The sequence below is a fragment of the Notolepis coatsorum genome (genome assembly GCF_963971535.1).
Source record: "Notolepis coatsorum genome assembly, chromosome: 3".
In the NCBI taxonomy this organism is placed as follows: Eukaryota; Metazoa; Chordata; class Actinopteri; order Aulopiformes; family Paralepididae; genus Notolepis; species Notolepis coatsorum.
Window position 1 is genome coordinate 19,072,821 of NC_140167.1, and position 17,016 is coordinate 19,089,836.

The 17,016-nt window shown below is 45.5% G+C and overlaps 1 protein-coding gene across 1 annotated transcript in view; it reads left to right on the forward strand.

Annotated features, from left to right (window-relative positions):
- plpp2a (phospholipid phosphatase 2a) overlaps positions 1-17,016 on the forward strand; it is a 40,052-nt gene that overhangs the window by 15,114 nt on the left and 7,922 nt on the right. The window contains exon 2 of the mRNA XM_084310907.1: positions 13,953-14,104. Coding sequence (XP_084167033.1) covers positions 13,953-14,104 — 152 coding nt within the window. The remainder of the gene's footprint in view (positions 1-13,952; positions 14,105-17,016) is intronic.

Consider the following 17,016-nt stretch of genomic DNA (forward strand, 5'->3'; position numbering starts at 1 on the left):
CCCTATGTTGAGCGTGATGGATGAGGAGGTGCAGTTGCCGGCTCTTACCACCTGGGGTCTGCCCGTCAGGAAGTCCAGGACCCACTGGCACAGGTCATAGTTCAAGCCCAGGTCCCTGAGCTTGGCTATGAGTTTGGAGGGGACTATGGTATTGAATGCTGAGCTGTAGTCGATGAACAGCATTCTCACATAGTTCCCCTGCCTCTTGTCCAGATGTGATGCTGCTGTGTGCAGCACATGGGCTATGGCGTCCTCCGTGGACCTGTTGGGGCGATATGCAAATTGCAGAGGGTCCAGGTTGATGGGGAGGGAGGAACAGATGTAGCCCTTCACTAGCTTCTCAAAGCACTTCATGGCTATGGAGGTGAGGGCTACAGGGCGGTAGTCGTTGAGGCAAGCGGGCGTAGATTTTTTGGGTACAGGGATGATGGTGGACTTCTTCAGACAGGTGGGGATGACGGCCTGTTCCAAGGACAGGTTGAAGATGTCAGTGAATACCGGGGCCAGTTGGTCGGCACAGACTTTTAGGACGCGGCCGGGGATGCCGTCCGGTCCTGCTGCCTTCCTGATATCCACTTTTTTAAAGATCCGTCTCACCTCATGCTCTGTTACCCTGAACACTGAGTCTCCATCAGCAGACCCCCCCCCCCCCATTGCCGTGGTTTGTAGGCTGGTGTTGTTATTCACAGCCTCAAACCTCGCATAGAAGGAGTTGAGATCATTTGCTAAGGAGATGTCACTGTTCAGTTTGAGGGGGGTTCCTTTGTAGTCTGTCATTGTTCTGAGGCCCTGCCACATGCCTCTAGAGTCAGCCTGTTCAAACTGAAGTTCAACTTTATCCCTGTAACGCCGTTTTGCCTCTATTACTGCTCTCCTGACGTTGTATCTTGCCATCTTGTGTTCTTCCATGTTGCCTGTCACCAGCCCGGTGTTGTATGCTGATGTGCGCACTTTCAGAGCCTCACGGACGGATTTGTCTACCCAGGGCTTTTGATTTGGGTAGATATTAATTTTGGTGGAGGGGATTATTACTTCTACCTGAGTACAGACATAGTCAATCACCGTTTCGGTGTATTCGTTAATATTGGCTGTGTTATCACGGAATACACTCCATTCTGTGCTTCCCAGCACTGCTTGGAGTGACTCCACTGACGTCACGGCCCAACGCTTAACCTCTCGCGAGACCACCGGCGTTCGCTTGAGACTCTGTTTATACTTTGGCAAAAGAAAGATGGCGGCGTGATCGCTTTTACCGAATGGACTAAGAGCCTGTGACTTGTACCCATTCTTAAATTGCGAGTATACATGGTCTAATATGTTCTCGCCTCTGGTGGGACAGGTCACATGCTGATAGAAATTCGGCAGCACCTTTTTAAGACGCGCGCTGTTGAAATCCCCCAAGACCAAAATGGCAGCGTCAACATTAGCTGCCTGGAGTTTGTTTACCTCGTCGTGAAGTTTTGAAAGTGCGACCCCAGTGTTCGCGTGTGGTGGAATGTACACTCCGATGAGGATGATGGACGTTAACTCTCTTGGGAGGAAGAAGGGTCGACATTTTATCGTGATAAACTCCAGGTCTGGGGAGCAGTGGTTAGACAGTTCCTTTGTGTTGCCTAAATCGCACCACTCCTTGTTTATCATGAAGGCAATGCCGCCTCCTCTCGTCTTTAGTGACTCTTCTGCCGTCCGATCTTTTCGGAGAACGAAGAAGTGGTCTGCCGGTTCTATTGCGTGGTTCGGGACATCTGGACTCAGCCAAGTTTCTGTGAAACAGAGGACGTTACAATCCCGAATGTCCCTCTGGAATTGGATCCTTGCTCTGATGTCGTCCAATTTGTTTCCTATCGATTGCACATTGGCCAACAATATGCTGGGCAATGTGGTTCTGTGTCGTTTGGACCTCAGTCTGTTCCGGACCCCGGCTCTCTTTCCTCGTCTTCGCGGCGGCTTTTGGTCTTGGCCATGGCCGGCATAACAAAGGATCTCGGCGGGCCATTTCTGCTGTTCAGCGATCCGATCCAGAGAGCAATCCAAACGGTAAGTTTTTCTTAATCCAATGTCAATGATTGACTGACGGTCATACACATATAATGCACCAACAGTTGGTGCAAATAAAACTCCTAATACTATAAAAATTAACAAAATAAAGCACAGTCTCGTCGGAGCGATCAGAAAGGCAGCCATCAGAGCAGCGCCAGTGCCGTGCATACTAATATGCCTATAGTATAAATACTACTGTAGATGTATTACATGGTCATAACGGGCCCAAGCAGCGTTGCCAACTTCAACAGAATATAGTGGAGTGGTAGCTGAGGGTGACCCCCCCCCCCTAAACCTAGTTTACCTAAACTGTTGAAATCTTTTATGACTGAAATTCATAGCATATATTATTTTAATTGGTATCATAAAAACCTGGATGTCAACCAAATTACTGAAACTGAACAGCAAAAAGACAGAGCTCATGGTTGTGGCCCCCAAGGCACTGCTCGGGAAGGTTGGAGATCTCCTCCTCCACGTTGACGGCTGTTCCATCTCCCCGTCTCTCGAAGTCCGTAACCGGGGCGTCACCCTTGACTCCACACTTTCATTTCACTCCCACATCAAATCCGTCACCAAGTCTGCCTTCTACCACCTCAAAAACATCTCCCCGTCTCCGACCCTCACTCTCAGACTCTGTGGCTGAGACCCTGATCCACTCATTCATCACCTCCCAGTTGGACTACTGTAACGGAGTCCTGTTCGGGGGTACCCAGCAAAGCCCTGGACAGGCTCCAGTATGTTCAGAACTCAGCCGCCAGGGTTCTCACTCACACCAAGCCCTGGCAGCACATCACCCCCACCCTCATCCACCTCCACTGGCTCCCAGTCAAGTTCCGCATCACCTTTAAACTCCTGCTCCTCACCTACAAGTCCCTCCATGCCCTCGCCCCCCGATACCTGTCTGTTCTCCTCCACCAGCACACTCCATCCCGGAACCTACGATCCTCTGATCTAGGTCTCCTCTCCATCCCTCGCACCAGGTTACAGACTTTTGGGGACAGAGCCTTCAGCGTGGCGTCCCCTACCCTCTGGAACTCTCTCCCCCCGAACGCCCCAACCCTGGACACCTTCAAATCTGCTCTAAAAACACACCTCTTCACCAAGGCTTTTCCCCATCAGTTAGTTTAGATTAGATTAGGTCCATTATCCATTACCTTCTCTCATCCCCTTCCCCCCCCCCCCTATTTACCTAGCCCTATTTTTTGTCCTGATTGTGAAGCGACCTTGGGTTCTATGAAAGGCGCTATATAAATTTGATTTATCATTATCATTATTATTATTATTATTATTATTATTATTATTATTATTATTATTATTATTATTATTATTATTATTATTATTATTATTATTATTATTATTATTATTATTATCATAACTGATGCAAGTTATGTGAAAATAAGGTCTGATTGAGGAAATAAAACGAATAATACTTGTCTGAAAATAAATCCATTGTAATATATATATAATATATACTTAACCTTCTATATACATTTTGTAGGCTATTTGACTGGACTTAATTTTACCACTGCATCACAGGGGAGACGGCGGCTCAGGAGGTAGAGCAATCGTCTGGTAGTCGGAAGGTTCCCGGTTAGATTCCCGCTCCGCTCCTGGGCAGCGTGTCGAAGTATCCTTGAGCAAGACACTTAACACTAATTGCTCCCGATGTGCAGGTTGGCACCTTGCATGGCAGCCAGCTTCCCTCAAATACACGTCTGGCTTCTTCCCTCCCATGTCTACCCCCTCCTAGCTCACCACCCCGTCACCCCTCATCCCCTCTTCAGTCCTCCCTAGCCCCAATCCTCCTATCTCATTCCTACCTGGGCAGACCAGACCACACACCCCTTTATCCTGGTATAAAGGTCTATGCTCCAACATGATTCTGGAGCTCTATGGAGGATACCAGGCCTGTACCTTCCTGGAGTCATCCAGCATGACTCTTGATTACTTTGTACTTCGATACTCTGTTTGAGCTAAATATACCTGTGTTAACTAAGTCTATATTTGACTGAGTACACCCTTCATCCGGCAAAATTCCTCCACACTCCACCATCGGTGTGTAAGTGAATGGGTGAATGTGAGGAATAAAAATTGGAAAGTGCTTTGGATAAAATCTGCTATATAAATGCACCATTTACCATTTATTTACTGTATAAGCTATGGCCACAAGCCTAGTGGCTTTGTTGGGAAGAGACCCAGGGGTTTGTTGCTGTTGGATGGGTGTGTGTGATGTGACAGTCCTGGACGATTAGGGTCTTATCTTGAAAGCTGAATAACAGGAACACTTCCACTTCCCGTTGGGGTCAAAGGTCAGGGGGAAGTCGTACTCGCGTCTGATCCCAAATTCCAGAATGTTTATTTTCTCAAAGAGGAATTCGAGGGGTTTTTCCCGCCAGTAGATTGTGAAAGAGTATAACAATACTTTCTCCTCTTCCTCTATCTGTCCCGTCGACCGCTCTCTGTCCGTTTGGTTCCCGAGGACAAAAAGACTCCTTGTGCCGAAACTGCTACTAGTGTTTATCAGAGAGACAAGGGGAGTGTTCTTGGTGTTCTCTGATAAACGGGTTTGTCTCAAACTGAAGACTCAAATGATGGAAGTAACTATTCTTTCGTACAATAAAATTAAATGGAATATTATTCATTATCTACCAAAAGACGGACGTCTTTCCATTAGTCTCACCAGAGAAGAGTAAAATGTTAAGGCCCATTTACTGTAGGCTAAATTAATTTCTTGGACTGTAGAATATGGGCAGCTGTATAATCACATACACTTGGAAGAGTTTGATTTTAGAGATGGAAAAAGGACCTTTTCCAAACGTTCTTAACTCATTGCAAATAGAATATTGCAGAACATAAGAACATTATCAGCGTAAAAACATTTTACAGTCACGAAATACACTAAATCCAAACTCACGTAATATGCAAGTTATCAATTCCTGTTTTTGTTTTGTTTTTTGGTGGTCTGTCCATTTGTTTACTTTTGGATCATGGATTGGGCCTTTTTTAAGATGACGTCTCTTGAGTAGAGCTCTAGTCGTGTTGAATTTCTTTCATCTGTAATAGGTCCCTCTCCCTCTCTCTCTCTCTCTCTCTCTCTCTCTCTCTCTCTCTCTCTCTCTCTCTTATCCTCTGTACCAGTTCAGCCCAGCCTCGGGAGGGGGCAGCCGCACCAATAACACAGGCCTATAAAAATAATGGTTGGTTTCAGGTTGCCGACCGACCCTGCCGATTTAGGTGCGACCCAATATATTTTATGAGTTTTAAAAAAAAAATTATATATTAAAAAAAAAAAATCGTTTTTTTTTTTTTTTTTTTATAATAAAGTTTCATAGAAATCTTAGTCAAACATTTAGTATTATGGATATTAAACATGCTGGCAGAGTACATGCATCCATGTTGTTGTGAACATTTTAACCCTTTCACTGCCACACGACAGCCGGTTAACCCTTTCACTGTGACAATACAGAAGGTTAGCCCTTTACTATCACACAACCGACGGCGATGCTCCATCATTAGCATCATTAGCTCCGCATCCGCGGAGCTAATGATGCTAATGATGGAGCATCGCCGTCGGTTGTGTGATAGTAAAGGGCTAACCTTCTGTTGTGTGGCAGTGAAAGGGTTAATTAAATAAAGAAATTCCCTATCCATAGTCGCCGTGGGAAAGAATAAATTAAAAAAAAAAAAAAAAATTCCCTACCTACCCATGGCCAAACTGACAACCAACCTGAAACCAACTATTATTTTTGTTAGGCCTTATCCTCTGTACCAGTTCAGCCCAGGCTCGGGAGGGGGCAGCCGCACCAATAACACAGGCCTATAAAAACATGCCAGGCCTTCTGGAATAATAGAGCAGATAAAAACAGCCAGCATCGCTAAGATAATAGGAACTCTCCACGGGCTCCCGGAGAAGACTCCAGAGAGAGAAACGGCTGGAGTGTGTTTAGTTTGATATAAAGTAGAGCCGGCTTCCGCCAAGATCCTGTTGTGAAATGATGTGTGTGTGTGTGTGTATGTATGTGTGTGTGTATGTGTGCGTGTTTGTGTGTATGCACACAGGCAAGCTTGTATCTGTGTTTTTTCATGCGTGCGTGTGTGTGTGTGTGCACGTGTCGGCGTGAATGTGTCCTGATCCTGTTATTAAAGGAGCACGCCAACATCATGGGGAAACGCGCTTTACCGTCTTCTCCAGAGTCGGACGAGAAGATTGGATACACAAATGTCCTCTCTGTGCGTTCAGTAGAAGGCTATCCCGCTGCAAGCTAGCCTAGCTTAGCACAAACGAATGGAAAGCGGATACGGACCAGTGGTCTGCGTCCGCTTCCGTACGTGTCCAACTCTTTCCACCCCACGTCTCCGCCCCCTCCTGGAGCTAAAGCCACCAGGGAGGGACCGCTGTTAAACAAGCCCTCTCTTATCGCTGTTATCACGGCACCATGCAGAACAAACAGCAGTACTTGGGACACACTTCAAAGAGGGCCCGAGAGCATGCTTCTGACCCGGTGGAAGCATGGCTGACCAGAGAGATAGGCTATATTCATTACATCAGCCATTCACTGCTTACTTCCATCATATTGTATATAGAGTTGGGAGCTGCCCTGCACTGTACTTTAAACATAGTCATGAATCTACGCAAAGATGTGCCGTTTTCAACACACCAGCACCAACATACATAATGCAGTCTGCTTCTGGACATGCATTTGCTTGTGTATATAACAGGAGTTGCACGTAAATAATTTTTGCTGGGAATTCGAGATTATATTTATTTGGTGTATTTACATTATATATATCATTTTGAATGAAGTGACACTATTGCATCATCATGAGACGACCATATTACCAATACAAGACATCATATCACACCTGTAATGGGAAATATTAAAGGGACAAACGATGAGCCGTTTACATGAATGATTCTGAGTCATTATTAATAATAGGAGCGTTTATTTCATCCGTGGCCACAAATGAAAGGACCGTTTACAGTCAGAGACAACATGTTAATACAGTAGCGTCTGGCCATAGACTGACCAAGTGTTCTGTTCAGACGTATGTTAAATACACAGTTGTCAGACGTAACATAATATCAGATATGATGATGAGAATGGCCCAGTTAGGAGAATCAACCTTGGCTAGTAGGCGGTGATGTTCTCAACCGGAATGTTAAACAGTCTTGCTAACAGAGTAGAAGATTTAAAGAGACAGTAGTGTAAAAGTGCACCAGTCAAGCTGTCTAATGACATGATAATATATTCCACGACACACCTTTTTGTACTGGATCTTTTCCAGATCATCGAAACAACATTTTAGTTATAATATGATGCATGGCCATATTGCCCCAAACCCTAATTATATGCTTGCATATAACAGCGGCCTAGTGCTGTTCGTCATGGTGCTTGCATACCGCTGAGGCCTTGCATCCATGTCCGTGTGTTACTGTTCACACATGCTGCGACTCCACAGACTCCTCAGTGTGCTTGTGGTTGAAACTCCCGACCGCACTGGCAGATTAGCGGGACGTCTGACTTCTCTGCTCGATGCAGTCAGCTGAGAGGAGCTCCGCGAGCTCCAAAACAGAAGAGAACCTGGGGGAGAGGAGGTATGGGAACGTTCAGTGTGAAAGATGACACCTGAATGATTACACTACACAGTATGACCTCAGACTTAATGGATACCGCTGGCTGGGTTGTAGAGAGAGAGACACACGCACACACACACGATACAGAAAGGTAAACATGTCGCAGACAGGTAATTTTGGGAAGGGAATTCGGACGTGATGTCATTGATGAAGTGCGTGCGTTCCCGTTTGTGTGTGTGTGTGTGTCCCTGTGTTAAGTCTGCATGTGGTTGTACTAAGTCCTGGCTGTCAGAGCGAGCGTCTCACAGTGTTAGGAAGGAAACAATCTGTTAACCGAGAGCTCTCCGTGGCGTTCCCGTGTAAATATACGCCTCGCGCTTGGAAAAACAAGCAGCGTTCCTCCGCTCTTATTAACTCCACCGGTGCAGCGCGGAGCTCTTGAAAACAGGAAACGTATTTAAAGGCTCCAGTATAGAACGTTCCTGACATCAGGTTAGCGGAGCGGCCATTGTCCTGGTGAGATTTAAGAGACAGCTTTACGTTCTGCCGGCCGGCCTGTGCCTTTTGTCTCACTGCTCTGAGTCACCGCTGGACAGTCTCTCTCACACACACGCACGCACGCACGCGCGCACACACACACACACACACACACACACACACACACACACACACACACACACACACACACACACACACACACACAAGCATGCATGCACACATAGGCTACACCACACCCAGACACACACACACACGATCGCACACACATGCATTGCATACATACCGGTACACACACATACACAAAAGCATGCATGCACACATACTGTAGGCTACACCACACCCAGACACACAATCGCATATACATGCATACACACACACACACACACACACACACACACACACACACACACACACACAAGCGTGCATGCACACATAGGCTACACCACATTCAGACACACACACACACACACGATCGCACATACATACAAACAAACACACACGCAAGTGCGCAAATGCAGGCCACGTGCAAACACCACACACACACACACACGTACAGTACAAAGTAAACACCACAACCCACACAGTTGTGGTGAAATTCTGCGGGTTACATTTTGTCAGGACTTACTCTCTCTCTCTCTCCTCTTTCTCCCCCTCTCTGTGTACACAAGTGCATGTGAAAGACGGGGGAAGAGGGAGAGAGACCGAGAGAGAGAGGGAGGGAGGGAGAGCACACAGGACTAGTGGGGAACAAGGCCTCTATTCCTAGGACTCTTTTGTGGGAGATCAGTTTGGGGGAATTTCTCATAACTCTATTTATACGTGATTCAATTGGAGCCCCCCCACCCTGTATGTACAGTATGTGGAGACCACTGGCTCTGTGCAGGCTGCCTCTTACACAGCAGAGCGGAGCCACCCACCCGGCTGTATGTATGTGGACCACTGGCTCTGTGCAGGCTGCCTCTTACACAGCAGAGAGGATGTAGCGAGTGAGGGTTGGCATGTAGGAGCGTACATGCCTTTGCACTTGTGTGTGCACGCTTATGTGTGTGTGTGTGTGTGTGTGTGTGTGTGTGTGTGTGTGTGTGTGTGTGTGTGTGTGTGTGTGTGTTTCCATCCAGTGTTAGGCTCCCAGGCCCTTGACTTTGTCAACTGTACCCTGAGGTCAAAGTTCAAGGCTGTTCTGTTCAGCATTGTCACCATGGTGATAGGAGCTTCCTCCATGGTGATATACACTGGGTGATGAATACCTTCTCATGGATTGTTGTATGGCACAATAGAGCCTTCTGCCTCCCTTCCCCCATCCAGTACATCAGTCTGTCAACTGTATTTTTAGCTGTGAAGTAGACAAGTAGTGTGGCACAGTACACGAGGAACCTGCCAATTATGCCTTCAAGATATACCACAAAATATCATATTGTGAATATTATTATTATTTTTTTTTTACCAAATATGCTTCAGAGGAAAGCAACAGTGGTGATTGGAGGATCAAGAGAAAAGAGGGCGGGTTTGAGGCAGGTCAGTAGATCAGTCGGTCTGTCAGTAATATCGGTGTAGCTGTTTCCTGAGGCCCACTGTATGTGTGGGACCTGTCAACGCAGCGCTGATGGATCTGAGCTGAACCCCGCTCTGCTCCGCCGTCAGGCTGGATTTCCCAAAGAATGTCAACTCCTGCAGTCAGGAACCGCTCGAGGCGCGCCGTCCGAGACCTCTTTCTGCTGACAGAGTACGAGTACTCGCTTGTTGAGTACTCGGCGATATACAGAGTGCTGATATGAGTACTTTACTTGATGTTGAGCATTTTTTGTGACAGCTACCGTACTTTATTTTGTAGAACATTGTTTGTGTGTGTGTGGGGGGCATTATCTCTACAGGCAGTTACATTGTATGCGTTATTTATTTTTAAACATTTTACAAATAATCCTTTCATGATCATTCGATAGCATTCTACTAATACTCTAGTTCTTGGTGTCGGTGACATTAATCGACAAGAGTATTTCATCCTGGTATTCGGCCAATAATACTGTACCTTTAGAAAATACTGCTATTTGCTGCTAATATTGTACACAAATCCAGTTGTTGCGTTGTTTATTCTGTAGTTGCTCCAACCAACACTAATCGATTATTCGTCTTGTTGAGCTTTATTACTATTATAGTGTACCATGATTAAAGGCATTGTTGGACATGAGCACAGTTATTAATGTTTTAGATAAAATGCAGTCTATATGGTTTATAACATATTTATTCAGTTTGTATTTATCGTTTTGAATCTGAGAGGACAAGAAGGACAAACCAACTTCTATTATTTGGACATATTTTTATTATTAGTTCAAGTTCAAGTTCTTTAATAGTTGTCATACAGAAGTACAGAATACTTTCATACAAAATGCTTCTTACTGTTACGCTCCAGAGACTGTGCTAGACAAGATAGTATCAAATAACATAATAACATAATATAGCATGAATTTAGAAGAAGAAAATGAGGTCACAGTTGTTCGGTATAGACATATGTACAATGTTCTGAGTTACCATATAATATACAATACACAATACTATGCAGTGTACTAATGTACAGTACTATCTAGTGCAAAGCAGAAATGGGATGAGGTACAATTTTAGGTACAATTTACAGTAAGGTGTACGAGTTGTAGTGCAATCCTTCATCCATAAATATAAAGTGTGGGGAGTGGGTGCTACAGTGTGTTTGTTTAAAGTGGGTGTGTGCTATAAAGTGTGTGTAGTGGGTGCTACAGTGTGTTTGTTTAAAGTGAGTGTGTGCGTGTGGATGTGTGTGCTATGTGCGTTTGGTGGTTGTTGTTGTGTAGTGTTCATTCATTGTTCGTTTAGCAGCCTGATGGCCTGGGGATAGAAGCTACTTCTGAGTCTTTCTGTGCTCGCCTTGAGACTCCTGTATCGCTTGCCTGACGGCAGCAGTTCAAAGAGGCAGTTGTTCGGGTGGCTCGAGTCCTTAATAGTTCTCTTAGCCTTCCCCTTGCAACGCTTGTAGTAAATGTTCTGGAGGGTGGGGAGCCCCCCTCCAATTGTGCGTTCGGCTGAACGTGTCACTCTTTGTAGTCTGCTTTGGTCTTTTGCAGTGCTATTCCCAAACCAGGAGGTGATGTTGCCGGTCAAGATGCTCTCTATTGTACATGAGTAGAAGTTCTTAAGGATCTTCTGGCTGACTTGGAACTTCCTTAGGCGCCTGAGGAAGTAGAGGCGTTGTCGTGCCTTCTTCACCACACTGTTAATGTGTATGGTCCATGTCAAGTCCTCGGATATGTGGGCTCCGAGGTACTTGAAGCTGTTGACTCTCTCAACCGGTGCCCCGTCGATGCTGAGGGGGCTGTAGTCCTTGACCCCCGACCTCCTGAAGTCCACAATCATCTCCTTTGTTTTGCTGACGTTCAGGGAGAGGCTGTTTTCCTGGCACCATCCCGCCAGGACCTTGACCTCTTCCAGGTAGGCCCTCTCGTCGTTGGCAGAGATCAGGCCCACCACCACTGTGTCGTCAGCAAATTTGACGATTGTATTGCTACTCCGCTGAGCCACACAGTCGTGTGTGTACAGGGAGTAGAGGAGGGGACTCAGAACACAGCCCTGGGGGGCCCCTATGTTGAGGGTGATGGATGAGGAGGTGCAGTTGCCTGCTCTCACCACCTGGGGTCTGCCAGTCAGGAAGTCCAAGACCCACTGGCAGAGGTCATAGCCCAAGCCCAGGTCCCTGAGCTTGGCTATGGGTATGGAGGGGACTATGGTATTGAATGCCGAGCTGTAGTCGATGAATAGCATTCTCACATAGTTCCCCTGCCTCTTGTCCAGGTGTGATGCTGCTGTGTGCAGCACATGGGATATGGCGTCCTCCGTGGACCTGTTGGGGCGGTATGCAAATTGCAGGGGGTCCATGTTGATGGGGAGGGAGGAGCAGATGTAGCCCTTTACTAGCTTCTCAAAGCACTTCATGGCTATGGAGGTGAGAGCTACAGGGCGGTAGTCGTTGAGGCAAGCAGGCTTGGATTTTTTGGGTACAGGGATAATAGTGGACTTCTTCAGGCAGGTGGGGATGACAGCCTGTTCTAAGGACAGGTTAAATATGTCAGTGAATACTGGGGCCAGTTGGTCGGCACAGACTTTTAGGACGCGGCCGGGGATGCCGTCCGGACCTGCTGCCTTCCTGATATTCACTTTTTTAAAGGTCCGCCTCACCTCATGCTCTGTTACCCTGAACACTGCGCCTCCATCAGCAGCCGACCCCCCCCCCCCCATTGCTGAGGCTTGTGAGCTGGTGTTGTTATTACCAGCATCAAACCTCGCATAGAAGGTATTGAGGTCGTTTGCTAAGGAGATGTCACTGTTCAGTTTGAGGGAGGCGCCTTTGTAGTCTGTCATCGTTTTGAGCCCCTGCCACATAGCTCTAGAGTCAGCTTGTTCAAACTGGAGTTCAATTTTATCCCTGTAGCGCCGTTTGGCCTCTGACACTGTCCTCCCTACGTTGTGTCGCGCCACCTTGTGGTCATTCATGTTGCCTGCCACTAGGCCGTCATTGTATGCTTTGGTGCGCTCTCTCAGAGCTTCACGGACGGATTTGTCTACCCAGGGTTTTTGATTTGGGTAAACTTTCATTTTGGTAGTGGGGATTGTTTCTTTCACCCTAGTACAGACATAGTCCAGCACTGTCTCCGTGTAGGCATTAATGTTATCTGTGTCGCGGAACACAATCCAGTCTGTGTTGTGAAACACTGACCGGATCGTATCCTCTGACGTCACATCCCATTTCTGCACCTCTCGCGAGACTACGGGAGTACTTTTAATTCTTTGTCTGTACTTTGGTGTAAGGAAAATGGATGCGTGATCTGACTTGCCAAAGCCACTATCAGAATGAGCCTTGTAGCCACCTTTAAATTGCGTGTAACAGTGATCTAGGATGTTACCGCCTCTGGTGTTGCAAGTCACATGCTGGTAGAAATCAGGCAATACCTTTCTCAGATTGGCGCTATTGAAATCTCCCAGTACTAAAATGGCGGCGTTAACGTTCGTCGCTTGTATACTATTTACCTCGTCGTGGAGTCTGGAGAGCGCGGCGTTGTTGTTGGCTTGCGGTGGAATATACACTCCGACCAGGACGATCGCCGTTAACTCCCTCGGGAGGAAGAAAGGACGACACTTGATGGTTATATATTCCAGTTCTGGGGAGCAGTGGTTGGATAATTCCTTCACATTCGTTGGATCACTCCAATTTTTGTTAAACATGAAGGCAATACCTCCACCACGTTGTTTACCGGACTCTGATTGTGTCCGATCCTTCCTATGGATAAAGAAGTGATCCGCTGGTTGAATCGCGTGATCTGGAACCTCCGGTGTTAGCCATGTTTCGGTGAAGCAAAGGACATTGCAGTCCCTAACGTCTCTTTGATATTACTTTATTTTATTTATTATTACTACCATTACTAGTACTACTACCACCTACTAGTACTAGTACTACTACTACTATTGCAACAACTTACTACAAGGCTTGCCTACTACTGTATATCACTACTACCCCTAGACTCCACTGTTTGCAGTGCTTGTGACCATGTGATGCTGAAAAAGGCTGAATGAATTTATTTGACAAATTAAAATACAATGTGCCCACGAGCACATCACATTAAAACAATCGTAATAATGACTTATTTCCATCTTTCTCTCACTAGTGCTAACATTTGATCACTCTATCCTCATGTCTTCTCTCTCTCTCTCTCTCTCTCTCTCTCTCTCTCTCTCTCTCTCTCTCTCTCTCTCTCTCTCTCTCTCTCTCTCTCTCTCTCTCTCTCTCTCTCTCTCTCTCTCTCTCTCTCCCTCCCTCCAGCGGCCCTCCCCTCGGCCATCCTGACGCTGATGTTCACCCCCTATCAGAGGGGGATCTACTGTGATGACGAGAGCATCAGTTACCCTTACCGTAGAGACACCATCTCCCACGGAGCCATGGCTGCCGTCACCATCACCAGCTCCATAATCATCGTGAGTCACAGCACCAAGTCATTAAAGTAATCAGTAGTGTTTATACACTACATACACACTGTTTATAACCACTGTGTCCTCTGCTGTCCTCGAGTCCACTAATAGTTAGGGATGCTCCGATATTTATATCGGATATCGGCCCCGATATGACTAAAATAGCTGGATCGGGTATCTGTATAAAAATATATATATATATATATCGGAATTTTTTTTTTTTTATAATAATATAATATAATAATAAATAAAATAATAAATAACAATTCAGTACATTTATATCTGTGTTAATTTGTTACATTTTGTTTCACTAAGTTAGGAAAGTAATGTTTTAAGTCAAGCCTGATGTTTCCTTCCACACAGTGAGGCATACAGATTATTCATTTTTATTACATTTTAAAAATTTTGTAATTTTTTTGCTAGATATATTTTTTTTTCAGGGCAGTCCGGTACAGAGAGAGAGGACGTATGGGAGGATAGAGGGGGAAGACATTCGGCAAAGGTCGCCGGGTCCGGGAGTGTTGCACCGCAGTGCTGTACTCTTTTTTTTCAGTTTATTAATTGAACAATGGGTATCAGATCGGTACTCGGTATCGGTACACGCAAAATCGTACTCGAGTAAAAGTCGAGTATCTGGCTAAAAACACACTTGAGTAAAAGTAAAAAAGTTTCTACTTTTAAATGTACTAAAAATTTAAGTAAATCCCCCCCCCCCCCTGACTGTCTATTCTTCTGATAGCAGGTGTTTAATCAAAGATCTCCACTTTCTAGTCTTGCACAAGGACAAATCAGCATGGGTATGGGCGGGTTCACTTTCCATTTGATTGGCTATTTTTAAATAAAGTGCGGCCGCAGGATTAATAATGTTAGTTCAGCCAGAGAAACAAATTATACTAATTAAAATGGTTGGACCTGCGAGATTTGTACTTTGTAGATCTGCATTTTAAATGTAAGGAGTCAAAAAGTGTGTTTTTTTTCCTCTGAAATGTAATTGGGTAAAAGTACAAGTATACAAACCTAATAATAGTACAAGTATACAAACCTAATAATACTTGAGTAAGTACAAATCCCCAAAAACAGTACTTATAGTGGTGCATCCCTACTAATAGTCATAGGATGCATCTATTCAATACCACACTTTAAAAGATAGGAGTCCGTCACCTTGTTTGTAGAGCTATAACTATATTCTATATTATAGCTATGGATACAATACTATGGTCATTTGACAGTGACTTTCTTCCGGTCAAGATGCAAAAAAGAGATAATTTTTACATGCATACATTCGCGCATTATACCGTGGTGAATATAATTGTTTTTAGATCGGTCTGGGGTAATTCCTGAAATGCTGAGGAATAGCATTATTCCTGTATTATACTATAACCATTGCCGTTTCTTGCCTGGACCCGCTATTATTCTCAAATCAAATCTATATCATAGGGGGGGGGTTTGATGCTTTGATCGCCACCAACGGCATACGTTGTGGACTACCGTTACACACACACGTTCGGATCGAGGTGAAGACATGCTTGGATCAACGCAAGATTGATATCATATAGCCCTTACCTTGACTAGGATGTCCCCCAAAAAGAATATTCCAATTATCTGATCGCGATTCCAAGTATTGATGTCCATCGTGTCGCCAACATAATCCACCACACATCATGCGTCGGGAGCATTTCATTCTTCTCAATCCGACCGTTATAACCGCTCAGCTTGAACAAAACAAATAAAAAGGCGAGGCAGACCCATTAGATCGACGCACAGGCCAATAAACAAGGTTTCAAAGGGTGCTCGATACCGCCGTCTAGCTGGATGCGGCCGGTATTGCACTTTGGCGACCTCAGACTCATTCCCTCGATGGTAACAACAGGTTCCCTGGGTGGATAATGAATAAAAATATCGACCCAGAAACTACGTAAGTAGTTTTTGGCACTGAAAGTGTTAAAAGGGGCAAAACTGTATTTAGCACATAATCTCACACGTGTCCGAAAACTCAAACAGTCTTGCACACATTAATTTCGTTTGAGAGTGAATGAGTTTGAATATGGCCACCGGTGATGCCATCGGGGACATTGAATCCATGTCAATGTATGTATGAAAAAGTAGCAATATCTTGTCTTATAGGGACTGCTAGCTTATCGTTTCATGGAGCTGTAATTAACACGACACAGGGATTCAATGTCCCCGATGACATCAGTGTTTCCCACATGCAGTCAGGCTCGAGGGGCCTCTTTTTAAATCTGGTGCAACATTTGGCTCAATCTTCCACACAGAGAGAGGACGCCACACCCTGGGGCTAATTTAGTTACCAAAACATTGCCACATAAAACCAAAACTATGGTAAGCCTGGAGGCCAAAAGGAACAAAAGGAGGGGTTAGCCTGGGTCAACCACACAATACACACAGACCCCACAACTTCCCCCTGAGCGACCAGAACAGTGTAGTACTAAACTGACAAATAAACCTGCGGAAACTGGACTACCAGGCCTCCGTCCTCGAAAGGAAATATAAACACAAAATTAAAGAGCAAAAGCAACAAAACACTCAAGGCGGTCAGGAAGGCTGCTTCTTCTGGGAGAGAGGGCCCCTCCTCCCCCAGCCTCCCTCACATGGGGGGCAGGGCCACCCGCTAATCAACAGATCATGAGCACCTGAGAGAGGGAGAGGGAGAGAGAGAGAGAGAGAATGAGAGAGAGAGAGAGAGAAACAGAAAAGGGGGAGAGTGTGACAGACATGCTTATCATTTTTCAGGAAATGACTCATTCAGCATGGAAAAAAGCATAAAAAATTAGTATGGACATAACAAAATCTTTCTTGGTGAATAAGGGGTTAAGTATTGGCTCACACAACTGAGGAACAAGGAACAACATGATTTGTCTACACTGATATCTTGGTAAATTAGGTCCAGAATGTGTTTT